The 17,861-nt window shown below is 36.7% G+C and overlaps 1 protein-coding gene and 1 long non-coding RNA gene across 5 annotated transcripts in view; both read right to left on the bottom strand.

Annotated features, from left to right (window-relative positions):
• NMD3 (NMD3 ribosome export adaptor) overlaps positions 1-17,861 on the bottom strand; it is a 36,829-nt gene that overhangs the window by 12,309 nt on the left and 6,659 nt on the right. The window contains exons 1-9 of one of the 4 annotated variants that reach the window (XM_028504865.2): positions 17,734-17,851; positions 17,156-17,212; positions 16,145-16,279; positions 14,285-14,381; positions 7,661-7,741; positions 6,759-6,887; positions 6,383-6,473; positions 1,494-1,572; positions 726-822 (exon numbers count right to left, since the gene is read on the bottom strand). In XM_028504865.2, coding sequence (XP_028360666.1) covers positions 726-822; positions 1,494-1,572; positions 6,383-6,473; positions 6,759-6,887; positions 7,661-7,741; positions 14,285-14,381; positions 16,145-16,279; positions 17,156-17,199 — 753 coding nt within the window. In that variant the 5' untranslated portion in view covers positions 17,200-17,212; positions 17,734-17,851. Of the gene's footprint in view, positions 1-725; positions 823-1,493; positions 1,573-6,382; positions 6,474-6,758; positions 6,888-7,660; positions 7,742-14,284; positions 14,382-16,144; positions 16,280-17,155; positions 17,217-17,501; positions 17,523-17,733; positions 17,852-17,861 lie in introns of those variants that run through there. The other 3 variants (XM_036017626.1, XM_036017627.1, XM_036017628.1) reach the window with 3 other exon arrangements.
• On the bottom strand, positions 11,462-12,968 carry LOC118498798. Its single transcript, XR_004901263.1, has 2 exons — positions 12,689-12,968; positions 11,462-12,390 (listed from the first exon to the last, which is right to left on the bottom strand). It is a non-coding gene; the product is annotated as an uncharacterized LOC118498798 (long non-coding RNA).

Here is a 17,861-nt window from a genome sequence, read left to right as displayed (position 1 = left end):
GACAAGTTCTGAAGCCAACAAGTACCCGAGAATATGACTATACTTAGATGTTAACTTATATAAAATGCTCACAGTAAATTATAGCACTTATCATTAGTGATTTAAATATCAATTATAAATTCCTATATGACAGAGACCTCTAGATACATAATCCTTAACACACAGCCTTGTATACAGTACATCCTCAATAATTTGTTGAAATTTTAATACACTTATGCTTTTGAAGCAGGGTTTTACCTTAGTACAATTAAATAAAATGATAAACTACATTTTAAGTGTTATTCAGATTATGTTTTTAAATCACAAAAATGATTCCATGGCTTCATTTCCACAATACTGTTTAGTTTCATCTGGCCAAAATCCAATTTGAACATATTCCAAAGTGGTTCACTGATATTTATTTTAATGTCATTTCCTGTATTCAAAGTTTCATAGCATTGTCACGTGTCCACTAGGATCACAAATTTTAAGGAATAAGGACATTAAAAATTGAAACAAGCTTTTTAATTAGCACACCAAAATAAAGGGTATGCCAATTTTAATTTTAAGCATAATTACTTTTAACACCTTTTTAACATAGCTGAGTGTGTTAGAAATCACTTAAGGAAGTTATTCTAAATTTTTAACCAACCCCAGAAGGAAACCAGGAACTAGTAATTACATATAAACCAATTAATTACTTGCACTTTTTTATAGACATAGATTAATTAAATAAAAGAAAGTACCTTGCATATTGGAACAATTTCCACAGAAAAAGTGCTTTTGTAATTGTATGTGTTATTATGGATATCCTGAGAGATTAGTCTCTGTGAAGCTTTGTACCTACGAAGACAAAAAGTTAATAGTAATAAAAAGACAAATGCCTTATTTGTACAGTCTCGGAATATCAATTTTCACCAAATCAAATCACTGTCAAAGGTCTGAAACAGCATCCTGATGTCTGCTATGGTGAAGCCTAATTTCATCCAGACCTTCATCAATATGACTACACCCTATTTTCAACATATCTACTAAAAATCTCCAAAACGTGCCCTTGCCTCAGCCAATCTAACCTATAAACAGCATCCACTAAAAGCTACACTAATGTCCACAAATTTTTGTTTGGACATCTCATCTCATTTTTCAATGTAAACTCTACCTTTGAAAATTTCCCACTTTAGGAGCTAAAGTCCTTCCTCCTCCATTAAACTTTCCCCAAAGCCCTCTACCCCATCTTTCTTCCCTCTTACTTAAAAACATTCAATCAGTGGTTCGGTACTATAGTGCTTGTTATCACGGGGTGAGGTGTACATCCCCAAAGTGATTCTTACGTGCTCTTGAGCTAATACTTTCCTTAAAGTTACTAAATCCAATAAATGCTTATTAATTGTGTGAGTATCCCCACTACAATTTTAAATGTTTTAACACGAGAGGCTGTCTCAGTCTGAAGAACAGATGTGAATATACCCACTCCCAGCTCCTTGGACTTAATTACATTTAGGTTCAGAACATACCTACAGGGGACTGTACACTGAAGGAACTCTACCATCTTCTGAGCATGCTGCTTTGAAGAATAATAGAAATCCAGTCCATCTTTAAAAAAAAAAAAAAAAGCCACATGAATATAATTCTGCGAAATAAAATTATCTTCTACTAACATGACTATACAACAAATTAAATGTGTGGTAAAAATCAAATTATAAGAAAATATACTATATAACAAATATATTAAATATTTAATATAAATATATTATATACTAACATGACTATATAGCAAATTAAATGTGTACTAAAAATCAAATTATCAGAAAATATATGTATAGGGATATCATATAAGACAAATTATTTAACAAAATCAGACAAATGCTAACAAAAATAAGATTCATAAATTTACTTTCAAACATAATATTTAAGGTCAACAGGAGAGGAGAAAAACACTAAACAGGACATAGAAGGATATTTTATGTAATAAATGGAACAATTTACCAAAACGACAATAGAAATGCACCTAATAACAGCACTGAGATGCAGAAAAAAAAACTATTCAAAAGAAATTAACAAATGTTAACACATGTACAATCATTGTGGGGGACTAGGATAAGACTATCAAAGCCAAAATGACCAAATTAACCAAAAATAGGAAGGATTCATAGAATTGAACCCATAATACAAGGATTTAATAACTAACTTTCAAGATTAATTTAATTGAGATTACAGAACATGGTACCAAGAAATAATACATACAATTTTTAAAAATTCAAAGAACATTCATAAAATAATTCTGTACTAAGATTTTTTTTAACTTCAATACTTCAAATGGTAGAAGTTACTATAGACAACAGTATTTGATCAAAATGCAATAGTATTAAAAATCAGCAACAAAGGGATAACTAAAAGTAAAACTACCTGCTAAGAAATGTTTAGAAATATTCTTCCAAACAACTCAGCTAACTGGGAAACTAAAACAACCCAGAGTGGCTAAAACAATTGTAAAGATAAAGTTATCGGGAACATTATACTTCCCAATTTCACAACCCAGTAACTTGAAGTAATCAAGACAGTGTGGTACTGGCGTGAGGATGGGTATGTACAGCTATGGAACAGACTCAAATTCCCAGAAACAAACCCTTACAGTTATAGTCAATAGATCTTTGACAGAGGATCCAAGGCAATTCATTTGGGAAAGGATAGTCTTTTCCCTGAGAAAGCAGGATATCCATGTGAAAAAGATGAATTTAGACCCTTCTCTCACACCAAGAACAAAAAATAACTCAAAAGCGTTATTAACTTAAAGCCTAAATGTAAGAGCTAAAACTATAAAATACTTGAAGGAAATATAGAAGGAAATCTTGATTAGACAAGAGTTCTTAAACATGACACCAAAAGCACAAGAGATAGAAAAATAAACTGGCAAATTAGACTTCAAAATTTAAAACTTTTGCAATTCAAGACACCATTAAGTAGAGACATCACATTTCTTAATTTCAAAATATATTACAAAGCTACAGAAATCAAAACAGTATGGCATCAACACAGTCCTATAGATGAATGGAACAGAATAGAGGGTCTAGAAATCAAACCACACATATGCAATGAACTGATTTTAAACAAGAGAGCCAAGAATACACGGTGGGGAAAGGACAGTCTCCAATACACGATATTGGGAAAAATGGATATCCATATGTAAAAGAGTAAAATAGACACTTGTCTTATACCATATACAAAAATCAACTCAACTCAAATTGAGACCTGAAACCATAAAACTCCTAGGAGAAAATATAGGGAGGGGAAAAGCTTTATGATATTGGTGTTGGCGATGACTTCAGGGCTATGACACCAAAAGCACAGACAACAAAAACAAAATTAAACAACTGGGAGGAACTACAACAAACTAAAAAGCTTCTGCACAGCCTAAGAAACAATCAACACAGTGAAAAGACAACCTAAAATATAGGAGAAATTCATTGCAAATGGGATATACCTAAAAGGGATTAATCTCCGAAATATATTAGGAACTCCCACTACTCAATAGCAAAAGATCTAATAACCCCATTGCAACATGGGAAGGAGAATGTTGCAATAGACTATATAGATATTTCCCTAAAGAAAACATGAAATAGCCTGCAAGTACATGAAAAACGCTCACTGTCACTAATCAGGGAAATGTAAATCAAAACCACAATAAAATATTTAAAATAAAAACACAATGAGAAATAAAACTATCACTGTTAACAGGTAACTGTTTACCTAAAAATCAAGAGTATCCAACTGTAAACTACTAATGATATTATGAAATTTCAGAAAGATCAACATATAAAATCAATAGCTTTCCAATATGTTAGCAATAATCAATTAGAAAACATAATGAAAAAGTTGCCATCTGCAATAACAAATAGTATAAAATAGCTCAAAACACCAACAAGGAACACTCAAAATCTTTATGAGAAAAACTATAAAATGTCACTGAAGTATAGGAAAAAACTGAGTAAGTAATTATGCATCAAACATGGTTCTTAATGCTTCGTATATTATTTAATCCTCACAGTACTCCTATGAGGGAGATGCTATCATCATCCTATTTTCTTAATAGAAAAACCGAGGCTCAAAGAAGTTAAAGAACTTGCCTAAGGTCAGACAGCAAAAAACTGATGGGACAAAGATTCAAACTGACAAAATCTGGTTCCAGAATCCATGCCCTTACTATCAATGAAGTTTTGCAAAAAAAAAAAAAAAAAATTAGTAAGGTGTAGACATTAAAAAGTACAATTTATATACTGTGGTAGAATCAATAAGGCAAAATTAACCACAAGTGAACCATGCATATAAAGGAATTTAGCATGTAAGAATAAGGAGGTATTTCAAATCAGTGGGGAAAAGACAGACTATTTGGTAGTAGGTTTTAAGACAATACAAGTTAACCTTCTGGGAAAAACTCCTACCAGGTAAGATTAAAGATCCAAAAGTAAAATACAAACTATAATTAACTTTTTAAAAAATAATCTTGAAAGTGCAGCCCGCTGGCTCAGTCAGTAGAGCACAAGACTCTTAAAAAACAACCTTGGGAGTATAGAAAACTTTCCTCTGTAAGACACAAAAGTCATAAGCCATAGCTACATAACTAAGAAGGAAAATTAATAACACATTACACACTGCAAAAAGTATGTGCTCTCTCAGGCTCATGCTCAAACACATGCTCCCAAATGCATCCTCACTCTCTTTATATGCATATACATACACACACACAAGTAATGAGACTGACATCCTGAATAACAACATAAATGAGGAAAATACATATGTGAAGAACAGGCTATTCACATTGGAGAGAAATATAAATGACTAATACACATATGCAAATGTTAACCTTCATTAGTAATGAAGGAAATGCAAAATAAAACAAGATACCATTATTGTCTCCTTTAGAAGAACAAAAATTAGAAGGCTAATACAATCTTATGCAGTGATGGCAAGAGTTTGAGAAAAATGTAAACTCCTAAGTGATGGGACTGTAAAATGGCACTATTTTGGAAGACAATCTAGCAGTACACATAAAATTTAGAATTAGCATACTCATCTAGCGATTTCAACTCTTGAACTCAATGCCACAGAAAAACCACTAAACATACAAACACATGGGCATTTATGTCAGCACTGATTGCTGCAGCAAAAAAGAAAATGAAACATAAGCCAACTACTGTATTTTGCCATGTATAATGTGCACCCATGTTTTTGTGCACATTATACATGGGATTATCATGCCCATGCCATGTAATCATAATACTCAGGTATAATGCACACCCTTACTTCTCCTTCAAAAATTTGGGCAAAAAAGTACACATTATGTATGGCAAAATATATAGTAATAGGATATAATAAATTAAAGACGTTGATTAATAAGCACACACACAAAGTGGTTAAAAATAATGAAATAGAATCATATACAGTGAGATGGAAAGGTTTCCAAATATATAACATAACATGTTAAAGTCACAGAATATTTCAGAATTATCCCACAGGAGAGAAACCAATTTTATCACAATGTACACAGAGAGTACACAGCACACTATCTTGTTTTAAGGGGCTACCTTTAGGAATAACAAGTGGACAAAAGGGACACAGCCATCCTTTATTCATATATACTTCCAAGTTGGAATTTTTATGATTTTAAAAACAGTTACAAATACACAAACAAAACATTCATTTAAATCAAACCAAGAACCACTGTGGGGATGGGCGGGGGCATTAACTCTTCTGGATAAAAAAAAAAAAAAAGGAAGGAGGGGGGATGGTTAAACTTATAATATAATTGGTTTTGAAAGTGACTACAAAGTATGTCCTGAAATGTATCCATGTCTTTTGCTACAAAAAAAAATTCTGTGTGAGAATAATTCTGCCACAGTGATGAACAATAGTTAAGTGTTTACAGCTTCCTTAGCTAGAATATTTGGATCTCCTTACTACCAAGAGTTACTCAAAACAAAGTTACCTGGAACAAAGGTGTGGCTAGCCGCAAATAGTCAGACACTATGTTAAACAGGCAGCAAGGCTTTGTCTCACTGCTCCTACCAGTGTATAAACTATACTTTATAATACGTGCCCCCGTACTAATTGGGGTTTGCTTTTTTTTTTTTTTTGGGAAATCTTCATTGATAGTGAGAATATTTCTAAAACCAGATTCACTAAACCATGCTTCACCAATTTAGACTATTAACCTCAAATCTACTGATAATAAACTCAGGTCAGATACAAAGCCTACAAGATTTTCTTCAGGAGACATAACTGATACTCATTTTTCCTCTCCATTTAAAGACCAAGACCACACTTCTTAGCACTTTTCTCAAGATATACAAGATCAGTGATTAAAGGATTCTGACATCATTTCAAATGCCTTTATGTTTTAACTCACCATGAATCTCTTTGATACGAAGTGTATTCTGATACATTCCATATTTCAAAATTAACTGTTCCAGATAGTAGAAAGTTTTTTTGTGCAAAGTCTAAACATAAATACAATATTAGATTAATAGATGGAATGCAAAGAAAAGTCACCCATAGATATGGCACACTGATTTTTAAAACTAAAATAATTTTTACAGATTATCTACAATGCAATAACAATCTATTTCTCAAGATCCCTGGTGAACACTCCAGGGACCTAGACAATCCCTGGGGCATTAAGAATTTAGAAAAAAGGGATAGGAAAGGAGGTTTTATTAGCTGCTTATAACTGACAAAGAAAAAACACAAGCTGGAGGATTCACTCATCATCTTCCTCTCATCACCTTTTGCCTGACTTGGACCACAGCCTTCCAGAAATCCTTAGCTTCCACTCTATGGCAATCTGCACACATTTGGGGCTGAACAACATAATCCACCACGAACACTTGCTGAAGGATAGCGCCATTCATCACCTGATTTAAAAAAAAAACAATCACACTACTTCATTCTTTCCTTTCTGTTTAATAACAAATATTTTTCTTAAAGAGACACTTCAATGTTTAACTCAAAATATTTGTCCATGAATGCTTTGAGAATATCAACAATAAATCAGTTAAATGTAAAGTCACAAGTTATACTATTTCAAGAGAGACACATAGGTTTAATTCATAATTTACTATATTAACATTTCAAATTTACCTTTAGTTAAAGTGGTTGTGAGGATTTTTTTGCAGAATTTTTATATCTACATATATATATATTTGTGTATGTATGTGTATATATAATTTATCCTTAGAAGAAAAAAATAAGACAAAAAACTATCAAAAAAAGAAAACATTCCTAATTTGTTTCCAAACATAGCCAATCACCTGAAATCACCTCGGGAGCTTTTTACTCGTACACATTCCTGTGTCCCCCACCCAGCTGAACCCACTCTGACTTGGTTACTGTAAGTCACGATAACCAGCCAAGTCTGAGAAGCACTGCCCTGGCTTATGTTTTTACTTCAATTTTTTTCTAATAAAGTAACTTTGAAAAGGTTACCTTAGCCCACTAACCATAAGCAATGGCTGCCATTATGAGTGATCTGATCATCTGTGCCGATGATCCAAAAGAAAACAAAGAGTTAAAATTAAGAGTGTATTCATGTACTTTTAAGCTATCAAGTCACAAAATAACTTACCAACAGCCCCTTCATTTTCACTGCCTACACTTTAACCACACTGAGAAATCATGCACGGCTTACCTCTTTCTGAATAGTCAGTTTAACTTTAAGTCTCTTAGAATGGGGCTCAGTCCAAACAAAGCCTGCATCTACAAGCCGGACCTTCCACAAAACACAAACAGAAAAAACATGAGTTCCCTTATGAGGAGAAAAATATGAAAGAACAATTTGTTAATAAATAAATTTCCTAAGATGTTTAAGGAATCTGTGATTAGTATCACTACCCAACATAACCAGTAAAAAAAAAAGTAAAGTATCATAAAAAGTATGGCAACAAAAACAACAAATAAAAGGATGTAGGAGACTGTTCTGCATGGTGTGGGCCCAGCTCCCACTCGAGATGCAGAGAACCCACGCCCACAGATAGATTCTCCCATGGGGAATCAGACCTGCAATGTGCCTAGGCCACTATGAGTCTTGCTCTTGCTAAAAAAAACTCCTTCACCCTGAATTGAGGACATTTACTGCAAAGCAACTTCCTAAAATCCATGCTAAACCTTCCAAGGATGAGTGTAACAGGTCCAACTGCTTTTGTCTTTTCATTTGCAAATATCCCTCTTCTGTGCTGTGATTAGCAGCATTGGCTCCTTTGTTATCTGAAAAAGGTAACCACCTAAAGCAAACCTGTGCATAGTAAATAAGGACCCATCATGTAATGTGCTGAGAAAACCAACAAAGGCTGGTCAAGAAAAGGGCCAAGGCTTTTGCTCCTCTTGAGAGAAAAGCCATGCTGTCCCTTTTCCTCCACCAGACGCAGTAGTCTGTTGAATGTCTCATTTCATCCATAATGACTCGGACATTGCATCAAAAGGACAATCTAACAACTACATTAGTGCACCAGGTATAATTCAAGTAAAAATGAGATACTACTTGCATAGAACAAAAATAAAAACCTTTTCCCTAAAATAGTATACTATGTCTTGAATGGACTTTTTTTTGGACATTATACTTTTTATAAGAAGCAAAGACGTTGTGACCTCATCATCCACCAGAAATCTCACGAACACAAGTTTCTACTTGGATTATCTCTCTAATATTAAGTGTGTGGCTTTAAAAAAAATAAAGAATAAACATTCATTAGAGAGCATCTCATGCACTGAATATTAAATCCGTAACAGCAGTGCACTGCTAAATAAGTGGGATCAGCAGAGGCCAAGAACAGTTTGCTGTATGTGAGAGGCTGAACAGAGCTCAATATTGCTAATGTGGATGTTTTGAGGAAGGAGGTGAGAGAACAAGAATGGAGGTTATTTCAATAATTTGGGCAGGAGTTATAAGTAAGCTGAACTGGGAGGTACTAAAAATAACAGAAGCAAAAAGATCCAAGAGCTATTTAAGAAATAAAATCTATAGGATTTAATACCCAGATATGGAAGGTGGAAAAGAACAGATTTTATTAGGTTGGCCAAAAAGTCTGTTTAGCTTTTCTGTAAAATAAAAAACACATTTTTCATTTCACCAATAACTTCATTGATTTGGATATTTTGAGTATGTCGCCTATCCCCCGGTCTGGTATGACACTGATTATTCTTAATGTCTCAATTTGATCACTATCAACTTCAACTGGTCTACCTGACCGCGAAGCATCATCCAGCAGAAATCTCCAGCATGAAACTTCACAAACGACTGTTGACACATTCAACCAGTCACAGCACCTTCTCCATACACTGCACAAATCTTTTTTTTGCATTTCAGTTGCACTTGTACCTTTCTTGAAATAATAACGCATAATATGCCAGAAATGCTGCATATGTTCTTTCATCTTCAACATTAAAACGGCTACACAAAAATTCACCAATTTGTTCAGTCTTTTTTAATGTACACTGATATGACAGCTGTCATAATACAGTCTAACAAAATTGTTTCAAATGAAGTTAAAGACAACTAAGCGCTACTAGAGCCATCCTATGGAAAAAAATCAAACAAACTTTTTGGCCAACCCAATAGTATAATGCTCAAGTATCCAGCTTGGGCATCTAGATAATACTATTTTTATGACACAAAGAACAGATTTAATAGGGAAAAGATGCTGCATTTGGTTTCAGACATTTGCATTTAAGAGGATTAATCTATGAGACATCCAAGTGAACAGGTTCAGTACCTAATAAGACATAATATTTAGTCTGGAACTCTACAGAGGAAGCTGAGCTCTAGATAACAGATTTGGGAGATATCAGTGGGCAGGTGATAATTTAATTAAGCCCTGTCTGGTGAGAGCTGGACTAGTGTGGTTGCAGCCCTCCAGGGTAAAACTCTCCTCATACCACTGGCTCCCCAAAGCAAACCCTAGCAGTCAACAAGCCACAGCACACACAGAGGGTGGTAGGCAGCTTCTATTCCTTCAATCTCCATCTGCAGGGGTTGAGAGGATGCCCATGGACACTAAGACTGCCTTTTACTCAGCCCCCAACCTCCATCTGCAGAAATGGAGGAGGACCCTTGACCTCTACTTCACCATTGCCCAACACAGTCTCACCAAACTGTCTGTCCTCAGACAACCAGAACTGGTCAGGTTTACTGGGCCCTTTATCCTTCTTTACCGCAGCCCCAAATACCTCAGTCACCCCTCATCACCCACACTCCAAACTCCATATGGTTCCACATATTCCTTATTCTGTCCCATCTAACACTCTGGAACTCAACAATCACTACCAATGAAACCTCCTGAATCCTCAATCTTTTCACAAAACATTCCCTTCACCTTCTAGATCTCTTGATTATATATGAGGTCTGTTCGGAAAAAGTCCAGCCATTGTTAATATAATGAGAACAGTTTGCACAACATTGGTGTGACCTGGCAGCCAAGGAGAGTGGACTGGAATGTGCATGTGTGAACAATGACAACTTCACTGTACTAGTCAGCGGGGGTGGTAGATGTCACTGAATGGGCACATGTACCGTATGGCCATCACATTCAAAATGACTGAGTGAGTAGAGCAACAACTCTGCATCAAATTTTGTGTTCAGCCTGAAAATTCCTCCATGGAAACAATTCAGATGACTCAGAAGACCACAGCTAAGGGCAACTGGTGATTGGCAGATTCATCACAACAATGTGCCCGCTCATGCATCATGTCTCATGCAGTTTTTTGGGAAAACATCAAATCACCCAGGTGACTCAGACCCCCAACAGCACAGATTTCTTGCCCCAAAACTTCTGCCTTTTCCATAAACTCAAATCACCTTTGAAAGGGAAGAGATTTCAGACCATCAATGAGATTCAGGAAAATACTACAGAGCAGCTGATGGAGACTGGGAGAACTGTGTGAGGTCCCAAGGTGCCTACTTTGAAAGGGACTGCAGCATCATTGTGCTATGTACAATGTTTCTTCTATCCTCTTCAATAAATGTCTCTATTTTTAATATCACATGGCTCAATACCTTCTGGACAGACCTCATACACTGTTCCTCTGCAGCTAACTAAAGTAATGACTGATATTTTTCTCACTTTCCTCCCATTATTGGACCATGAGCCAGAGAGGTAACCTCCTTGTCCTTAAACTGCTTATTCCAAACCATTCTCCCTGCCTCTTCCTTAAATACAGCCAGGTTTGAACCTGAACTCTTGGGACTATGTCACCACCTCTTTTTATTTAGTTTTTAATTTTTTTTAAGATTTTATTTACTTTTTAGAGAGAGGATAAGGAAGGGAGGGAAAGAAACATCTGTCAGTTGCCTCTGACATGTCCCCAGTTGGGGACTTGGCCCACAACCCAGGCACAGGCCCTAGACTGGGAATAGAATGAGCAACCCTTTGGTTCACAGGCCAGTGCTCAATCCACTGAGCCACACCAGCCAGGAATTTATTTATTTATTTATTTATTTAACCACCTCTTTCTTTGTTAGTCATCTGTTAATCCTTGGGTCACTGCTTTCATTTCTCAAAGATTTTTACATCCTGACTCAGTCACTCCTTTCAATAATATTAATACTTAATGGTTTAAATATCCTCAGAAATAATCCCCCAAATGCCTTAGCCTCTCCTTCTTTTTGAGTTCCTCTCCCAAGATCTTGTCCCCACAAGATCTTGTAACTACTTGAATCTCTTACCCGCCCCTCCCCTCTCAATTCCAAACATCTGACTATCATCTACATTTTCAGCTCATTTCTCTCTAGTTCTGGACACTAAAAATCCTTCAATCTACTGAAATCCACAAATTGTTCATCCTACCAGCTTTTCACTATTTCCATCCCTATCTACTCACTTCCATCCTATCCATCCTATCCCAGCTTAATTTCAAGATCAATCATCACTCATTCCCATGTATAGACTCAATTGCCTTGGTCCCTCTCTCACTTTACATTAGTCATCTGGCTTAAATCACGTTGGTTAAACCCAGTGCTCTGCCTGCTCTATGCCTTACCTATGCAGATGATGGGGCTAGAGAAATACACATGCACACCACACTATTCTTTAAGTCTATAACAGTAACTCTCAGCCCTGCCCAGCAACCATCCATCATTCTGGAACACTTTCCCACTTGCCCAGAGGTCTATTTCATATCTTCCCCCCTTCTCAAACACCTGACTACTGCTCATGCATCTGTCTTCACAATTTTAAAAAAGAGAGTCAGAAGAGATTTTCCAGAAGCTCCCACATGCCAACACGTTCTTTTCCATTATCATAAATGAAATGTCTATGCTCCTATTATCAAGACCAACCTCTAGAATGCCCCAATAGAGAGCAGAGATCTTTTTTCTGTTCTGTGAAATATTCCAGGCTCCCAAAATAGGCTGGTAAAGAGTAACTGCTAGCCCTGGCTGGCGTAGCTCAGTGGATTGAGTGCGGGCTGGGAACCAAAGTGTCCCAGGTTCGATTCCCAGCCAGGGTACATGCCTGGGTTGTAGGCCATAACCCCCAGCAACTGCACATTGATGTTTTTCTCTTTCTCTCTCTCTCTCTCTCTCTCTCTCTCTCTCTCTCTCTCTCTCCCTCCCTCCCTCCCTCTCTCTCTCTCTCTCCCTCCCTTCCTCTCTAAAAAGAAAATAAAAGTAAAATAAAATCTTTAAAAAAAAAACCAAACCTTTAAAAAAAAAAAAAAGAGTAACTGCCAAGTATTTGTTGAATGAACAAAGAAAAGTATTCTTCCACTGGTATGCTATATCCTATCACTTTCCTCCTTCTTGAGGACATCTCCCAGACAATTGTTATGTATCTTTGCAGTTTTATAAATGTTTCCCTCTATACCTTATTCCAGGACAGCTTACAAATATACTTAACATCTCTCATCTTAAGAACTGTGTCCTTGCCCTGGCTGGTGTGGCTCAGTTGGTAGAAGCATCATCCTATAAACTAGTCAGGGCATATACTTATGCTGCAAATTCAACCCCCAGTTGGGGTGCATATGAGAGGCAACCAATCAATGTTACTCTCTCACATGGATGTTTCTCTCCCTCTTTATCCCTCTCCCTCCCACTCTCTCTCAAAAAGTCAATTAAGCATGTCTTCATATTAGGGTTAAAAAAGAGAAAAGAATGTGTCCTTTCTTTTGTTAATTTTTACTAACTTTTTTTATTGACACTGTTACAGATGTCCCCCATTTCCACCTTCTTTGCCCCCCTCTACCCAGCCTGGCTCCAGCCATTACCACACTGGGACTCACCAGACATTTGACAAAAGTCTAAAGAATAAGAGCAAAAAGACCAAGTTATACAAAAAACTGACTCCAGAGGAAAAAAAAACAGAGAAAGACAGAGAGAGAAAGACAAATCAGGAAATAGAAATGTTTAAAAAAAACCTATTAACAAACCCTCAGAATACATCAAGACTCTGACACTTAAAAATATTAGTGCTGGGAGAAAAAAATCAATACAAAGACAGGAAGATAAAGTTAAGAAAATTGCCAGGAACACAGAAAAAAGGCAAAATGCTACAAAATAAAGATTTAAAACAATACGAAAGGAAAATGACAAAGTTGAGCAGTAGTTTTATACATATACTTTCCCCCCAAATTATTGCATGTTAAGAGGCTCCTGATAAATGAATGACTAATTTGACTCTATATTAAATCTTTTAAAGCAGACTTCTTTTCATTTCCATAAAAAAAGAATATATTTAACTTTAAAAATGGAAGAACAGCCCTGGCTGGCGTAGCTCAGTGGATTGAGTGCAGGCTGTGAACCAGTGTCGCAGGTTCAATTCCCAGTCAGGGCACATGCCTGGATTGCAGGCCATGACCCCCAGCAACCGCACATTGATGTTTCTCTCTCTCTCTTTCTCCCTCAATTCCCTCTCTAAAAATAAATAAATAAAACTCTTTTTTAAATATATTTTTAAAGATTTTATTTATTTATTTTTAGAGAGGGAAGAGAGAGAGAAAGAGAGAGAGAGAGAGAGAGAGAGAGAGAGAGAGAGAGAGACATCAATGTGCGGTTGCTGGAGGTCATGGCCTGCAACCCAGGCATGTGCCCTGACTGGGAATTGAACCTGCGATGCCTGGTTCACAGCCCACGCTCAATCCATTGAGCTACACCAGCCAAGGCAAATAAAAACCTTTAAAAAAAAATGGAAGAACATTTGTAGTGGAGTGCTTACCAACAGTAACACTTAATAGTAACTTTTGAAAAAATCTACTTATATAAGGATTTACCAAAAATGAGAGATTAAAAAGATTCCTACAAAAAATTTTCAGCTATTTGACCTACCTTACTCAGGGGGGCTTTAATTTTTTTCAAACACAGAGCAAGAAGTTCTCTGGATTCTAATGCACATTGTATCCAAGTTCCTGGTGGCTGGAAATATCTGAGAGAGAAGACAATATACTGAAACCCAGGATCTCGCAAGGAAAAACAAAAATTTCCATCTACATATCAGATATAACACTGATTATTAGCCAAATATAATAACACACAGTTAATCTGAAGCACTTAACCCAAATATATTTTAATAGTTCTAGAAAACTTTCCATTAGGCCAGTAGCTTTACTTAAAAAGGTAAAATTCTGGGTATTTGCAAAAGCTGATCTGCAAGTACCATAAGAATTCTAGCGTGGATGTCAAAAAGACCAAAAGTTCCTTGAATCTATGCTCTGAAAAACAGGTAAAAATCATCTTAAAAGGGCATTAAAATGATTTATAATGTATATCTATAATGCTTAAGAACTGTTTATTTCTCACACACAAAAAAGATAAATTAATACCTCATACTATGTACCAAAACAGTTCAGATTATTCACCTATTTCAATTCCCTTTCCAAATTTTAACTGTAAAATTCAAGTTTTGAAATCTTACATAGCATCTAAGTTAAAACTGAAATCCTTCTTGCATGTGCCCTAAGTTTTTTAGCCCAGCCCACCAGGACTTAGGACAATGCCCAGCACAGAGTAAATGCCCAATAAAGGCTTGTTAAATACACAGTACTTTTAAATGTGTTATGTGAATCCTTTTTCTTTTTTAGCATACTTTTAAAGGTTCACTCAAAAATATTATACAAGTTGCTTTGTTATAAGCATGCCTTTGGAGTTAGAAAGGGCTTCGTACACCATCTAATGAAGCCCCTTAGTCTGATGAGGAAATTAATGCTCAAAGAGGTTAATTGGTCAAGAGTTTAAAAAAGCTAATTTGTGAGAAATCCAAGACAAACTAGGTATCCTGATTCTTTGGCCAGTGTTTTACTCCATCATGCTTTTAAGAATAGAAAATAGTTATAACAGATTAAGCTTCACACTTGCAAAGCTTGCAAAATGTAAACCCCCTGAAACAGCACAAACTTTCAGGTGTTTATATTATATATGAGTATGTACATGTGTTAAGTATTTTTCTGAGGAGATACACTTCTCAAATGTGCAGAAAGATTCACAAAACCCTCCCCCTCCAAAAAAGTTAAGAACTGCTACAATCCATTTGGGAAATCATAGGCATATAATTTTATACAAACGGTTTCATTGGGCAGTGTTGTGTTACTCAATGGTCTACCAGGCAGACATAAGCAGTTTATGGCAGTAACTAAAGTTAACAAATAAGGAATATAAACAATTTCGGAAGGTCTTCTGCCTTCAAATCCAGTCTTTATTTGAGACCAGTACAGATATGTGAGCTTTCTTCCCCCACCAACTATTGTGATTTTAGTTACATGGGAACATGCATAGATATAATTTTTTAAAAGATGTTGCTATATTACTTAAAACATAAGGTGATTTTCTTTATCATTCATAGCTTCTAGTGACTGCGGGGGAAAAAAATCTTTCATAGTAATAACAGATGGATGTCCTTTATAAACTGTTTTCACTCTTAAACACATCAGCTTGTTACCTATTGACTGTATACATCGAACCTATTAGTCTCTTAACAGAAACAGAACAGATTCAAATACCTCTATACCTTCTTCACCAGATTAGCAGGGCAAATGAAAAAGTACACTACAAAATTACAAATTCTAAAATCTTTGGCAACACAAATAAAATTAAATCTCAATTACATGCACTTTTTTCATGTACCTTGGTAACCTCAGCATATCCTATACATGAATCTCAACTGTGAGTAGGATGAACAGTATCATACCATACCTTTGGCATTGTTTGCAGAAGGATATAGAGACCTGTTTCGGAATGCCTTGACTGATGTCTACTTTACTTCGCAAACAGGCCACACAAATATTGGCAGGATTTGGACTAATTGCAACACCACATTCGCAGCACAAGCTTAAATAAATAAAGCATAAAATTTACAAATTAGATTTCATAAATGCACTGGTTAAATTTAAAAACTCTCAAACAAAATCCTTCATGTTAGGGCCATTAATATCTCTGCTCTTAAAGAAGCAAATAGGAAAACAAACAACCTTCAAAGAGGTAGTAGGTAAAGAATCTTAAAACACTGAGATTATAAGAAAGGATGACCAGAATTCCAAAAACCCTCAAGATATGGTTGATGTCCAAAGGGCCTAGAGAGTCTAAATTATTTCTAACAGTAGTCAGGCAGCATTATAGGTCAAAGGCAATTTTTTTAAAGCCTCAGTATAGCACAGGGACTGCCAAAATGTAAACACTTACCCAGAGCAGAAATGTTTAAAGGATGGAAAGAGTATCATGTCTAGTGATTCAGTATAACTGATGGGAGTGTCATGATCCTAGGCATACTGGGGGCAGACAATGCTTAAGAATCACTGATGTTGTCCAAAAGAAATGTTCTATAATCTGTGATGTCCAATATGGTAACTACCAGGCACGCATGGTTACTGAGCATGTGAAATGTGGCTCGCAAGACTGAAGAACTGAATATTTCATTTTATTTCATCGTAAGTACTTTAGCCACATGTGGCTAATGCATATGCTATTCGAGAATGCCAACCTAGAAGAATATATAATGAATACATTCTCTTAAGGGAAATATTTGGAGTAACAAACTTTCCAAGTAAAAATGAATCCTATTTTCCCAGGAAATAAGACTTTTCATTTCTTTCACTTAAGACAAAGAATTCCCCCCTTAGAAACAAAAGCGTCCCCCAAAGTTGGTGGGTTTCAGGCTCACTTTAACATCTTTAAATTTAAAGGGGACAGGAAAGGGGCGTGACTCACATGTGTCCAGGGGTGCGGTCGGTGGATTCTGTCATGTACTCCATTATGCTGTATGCCCTGATTTTAAAAAGAGATTATCGTGGGATTTGTCATTTGCCTACTCACTTCTTTATACAAATCTTTCTTCTGTCTCTCTGAATAAGACAACTAAGCCTCGTAATACAGCAAGTAAGAAAAACCAATTCCATTTGGTAACACAGGATAAATAACTTCTTTAATATCAAAACGAAGCGAATTCCGGCGTCTCCCATCCGCAAGACCCTCTCGAGCAGCAGACCTCAGCTGTCACCCGAGTGCCAGCCCCGGCGGGCCCAGGACGGGGTCAGCGCGGGGGCCGCGCCTACACCCTGGAGCCTGGGACTGGAGCTACAGTAGTCCCTGGAGGGTGTCGCCGCGCCCGCGGGCCACCCACCCGGATCCCGCCTCCCCCTGGTGACACCTCACAGGGACCCCGGACCCGCGGCGCACACGCGGCGCGCACGTGGCCAGAGGCCGGCCCCAGCCCAGAACGTCCGCCCCACTGCCTAATCAGGGACCCCCGCGCGACAGCAGCCCGGGTCCCGGTTCCCAGAACCTACTCAATAGCTCCGGGAAGGACCCAGACTTGCCGAAAAACCGCAACAGAAGTAGACCTATGCCAACGGCCCCTAAAGCCGGCACGCCACTGTGAGGATCTCGCGAGAGGAGAGACCCAAATCTCGCGGCC

Source organism: Phyllostomus discolor, chromosome 2 (genome assembly GCF_004126475.2).
Source record: "Phyllostomus discolor isolate MPI-MPIP mPhyDis1 chromosome 2, mPhyDis1.pri.v3, whole genome shotgun sequence".
Classification (NCBI taxonomy): domain Eukaryota; kingdom Metazoa; phylum Chordata; class Mammalia; order Chiroptera; family Phyllostomidae; genus Phyllostomus; species Phyllostomus discolor.
This window is presented reverse-complemented; position numbering and strand designations above follow the sequence as displayed.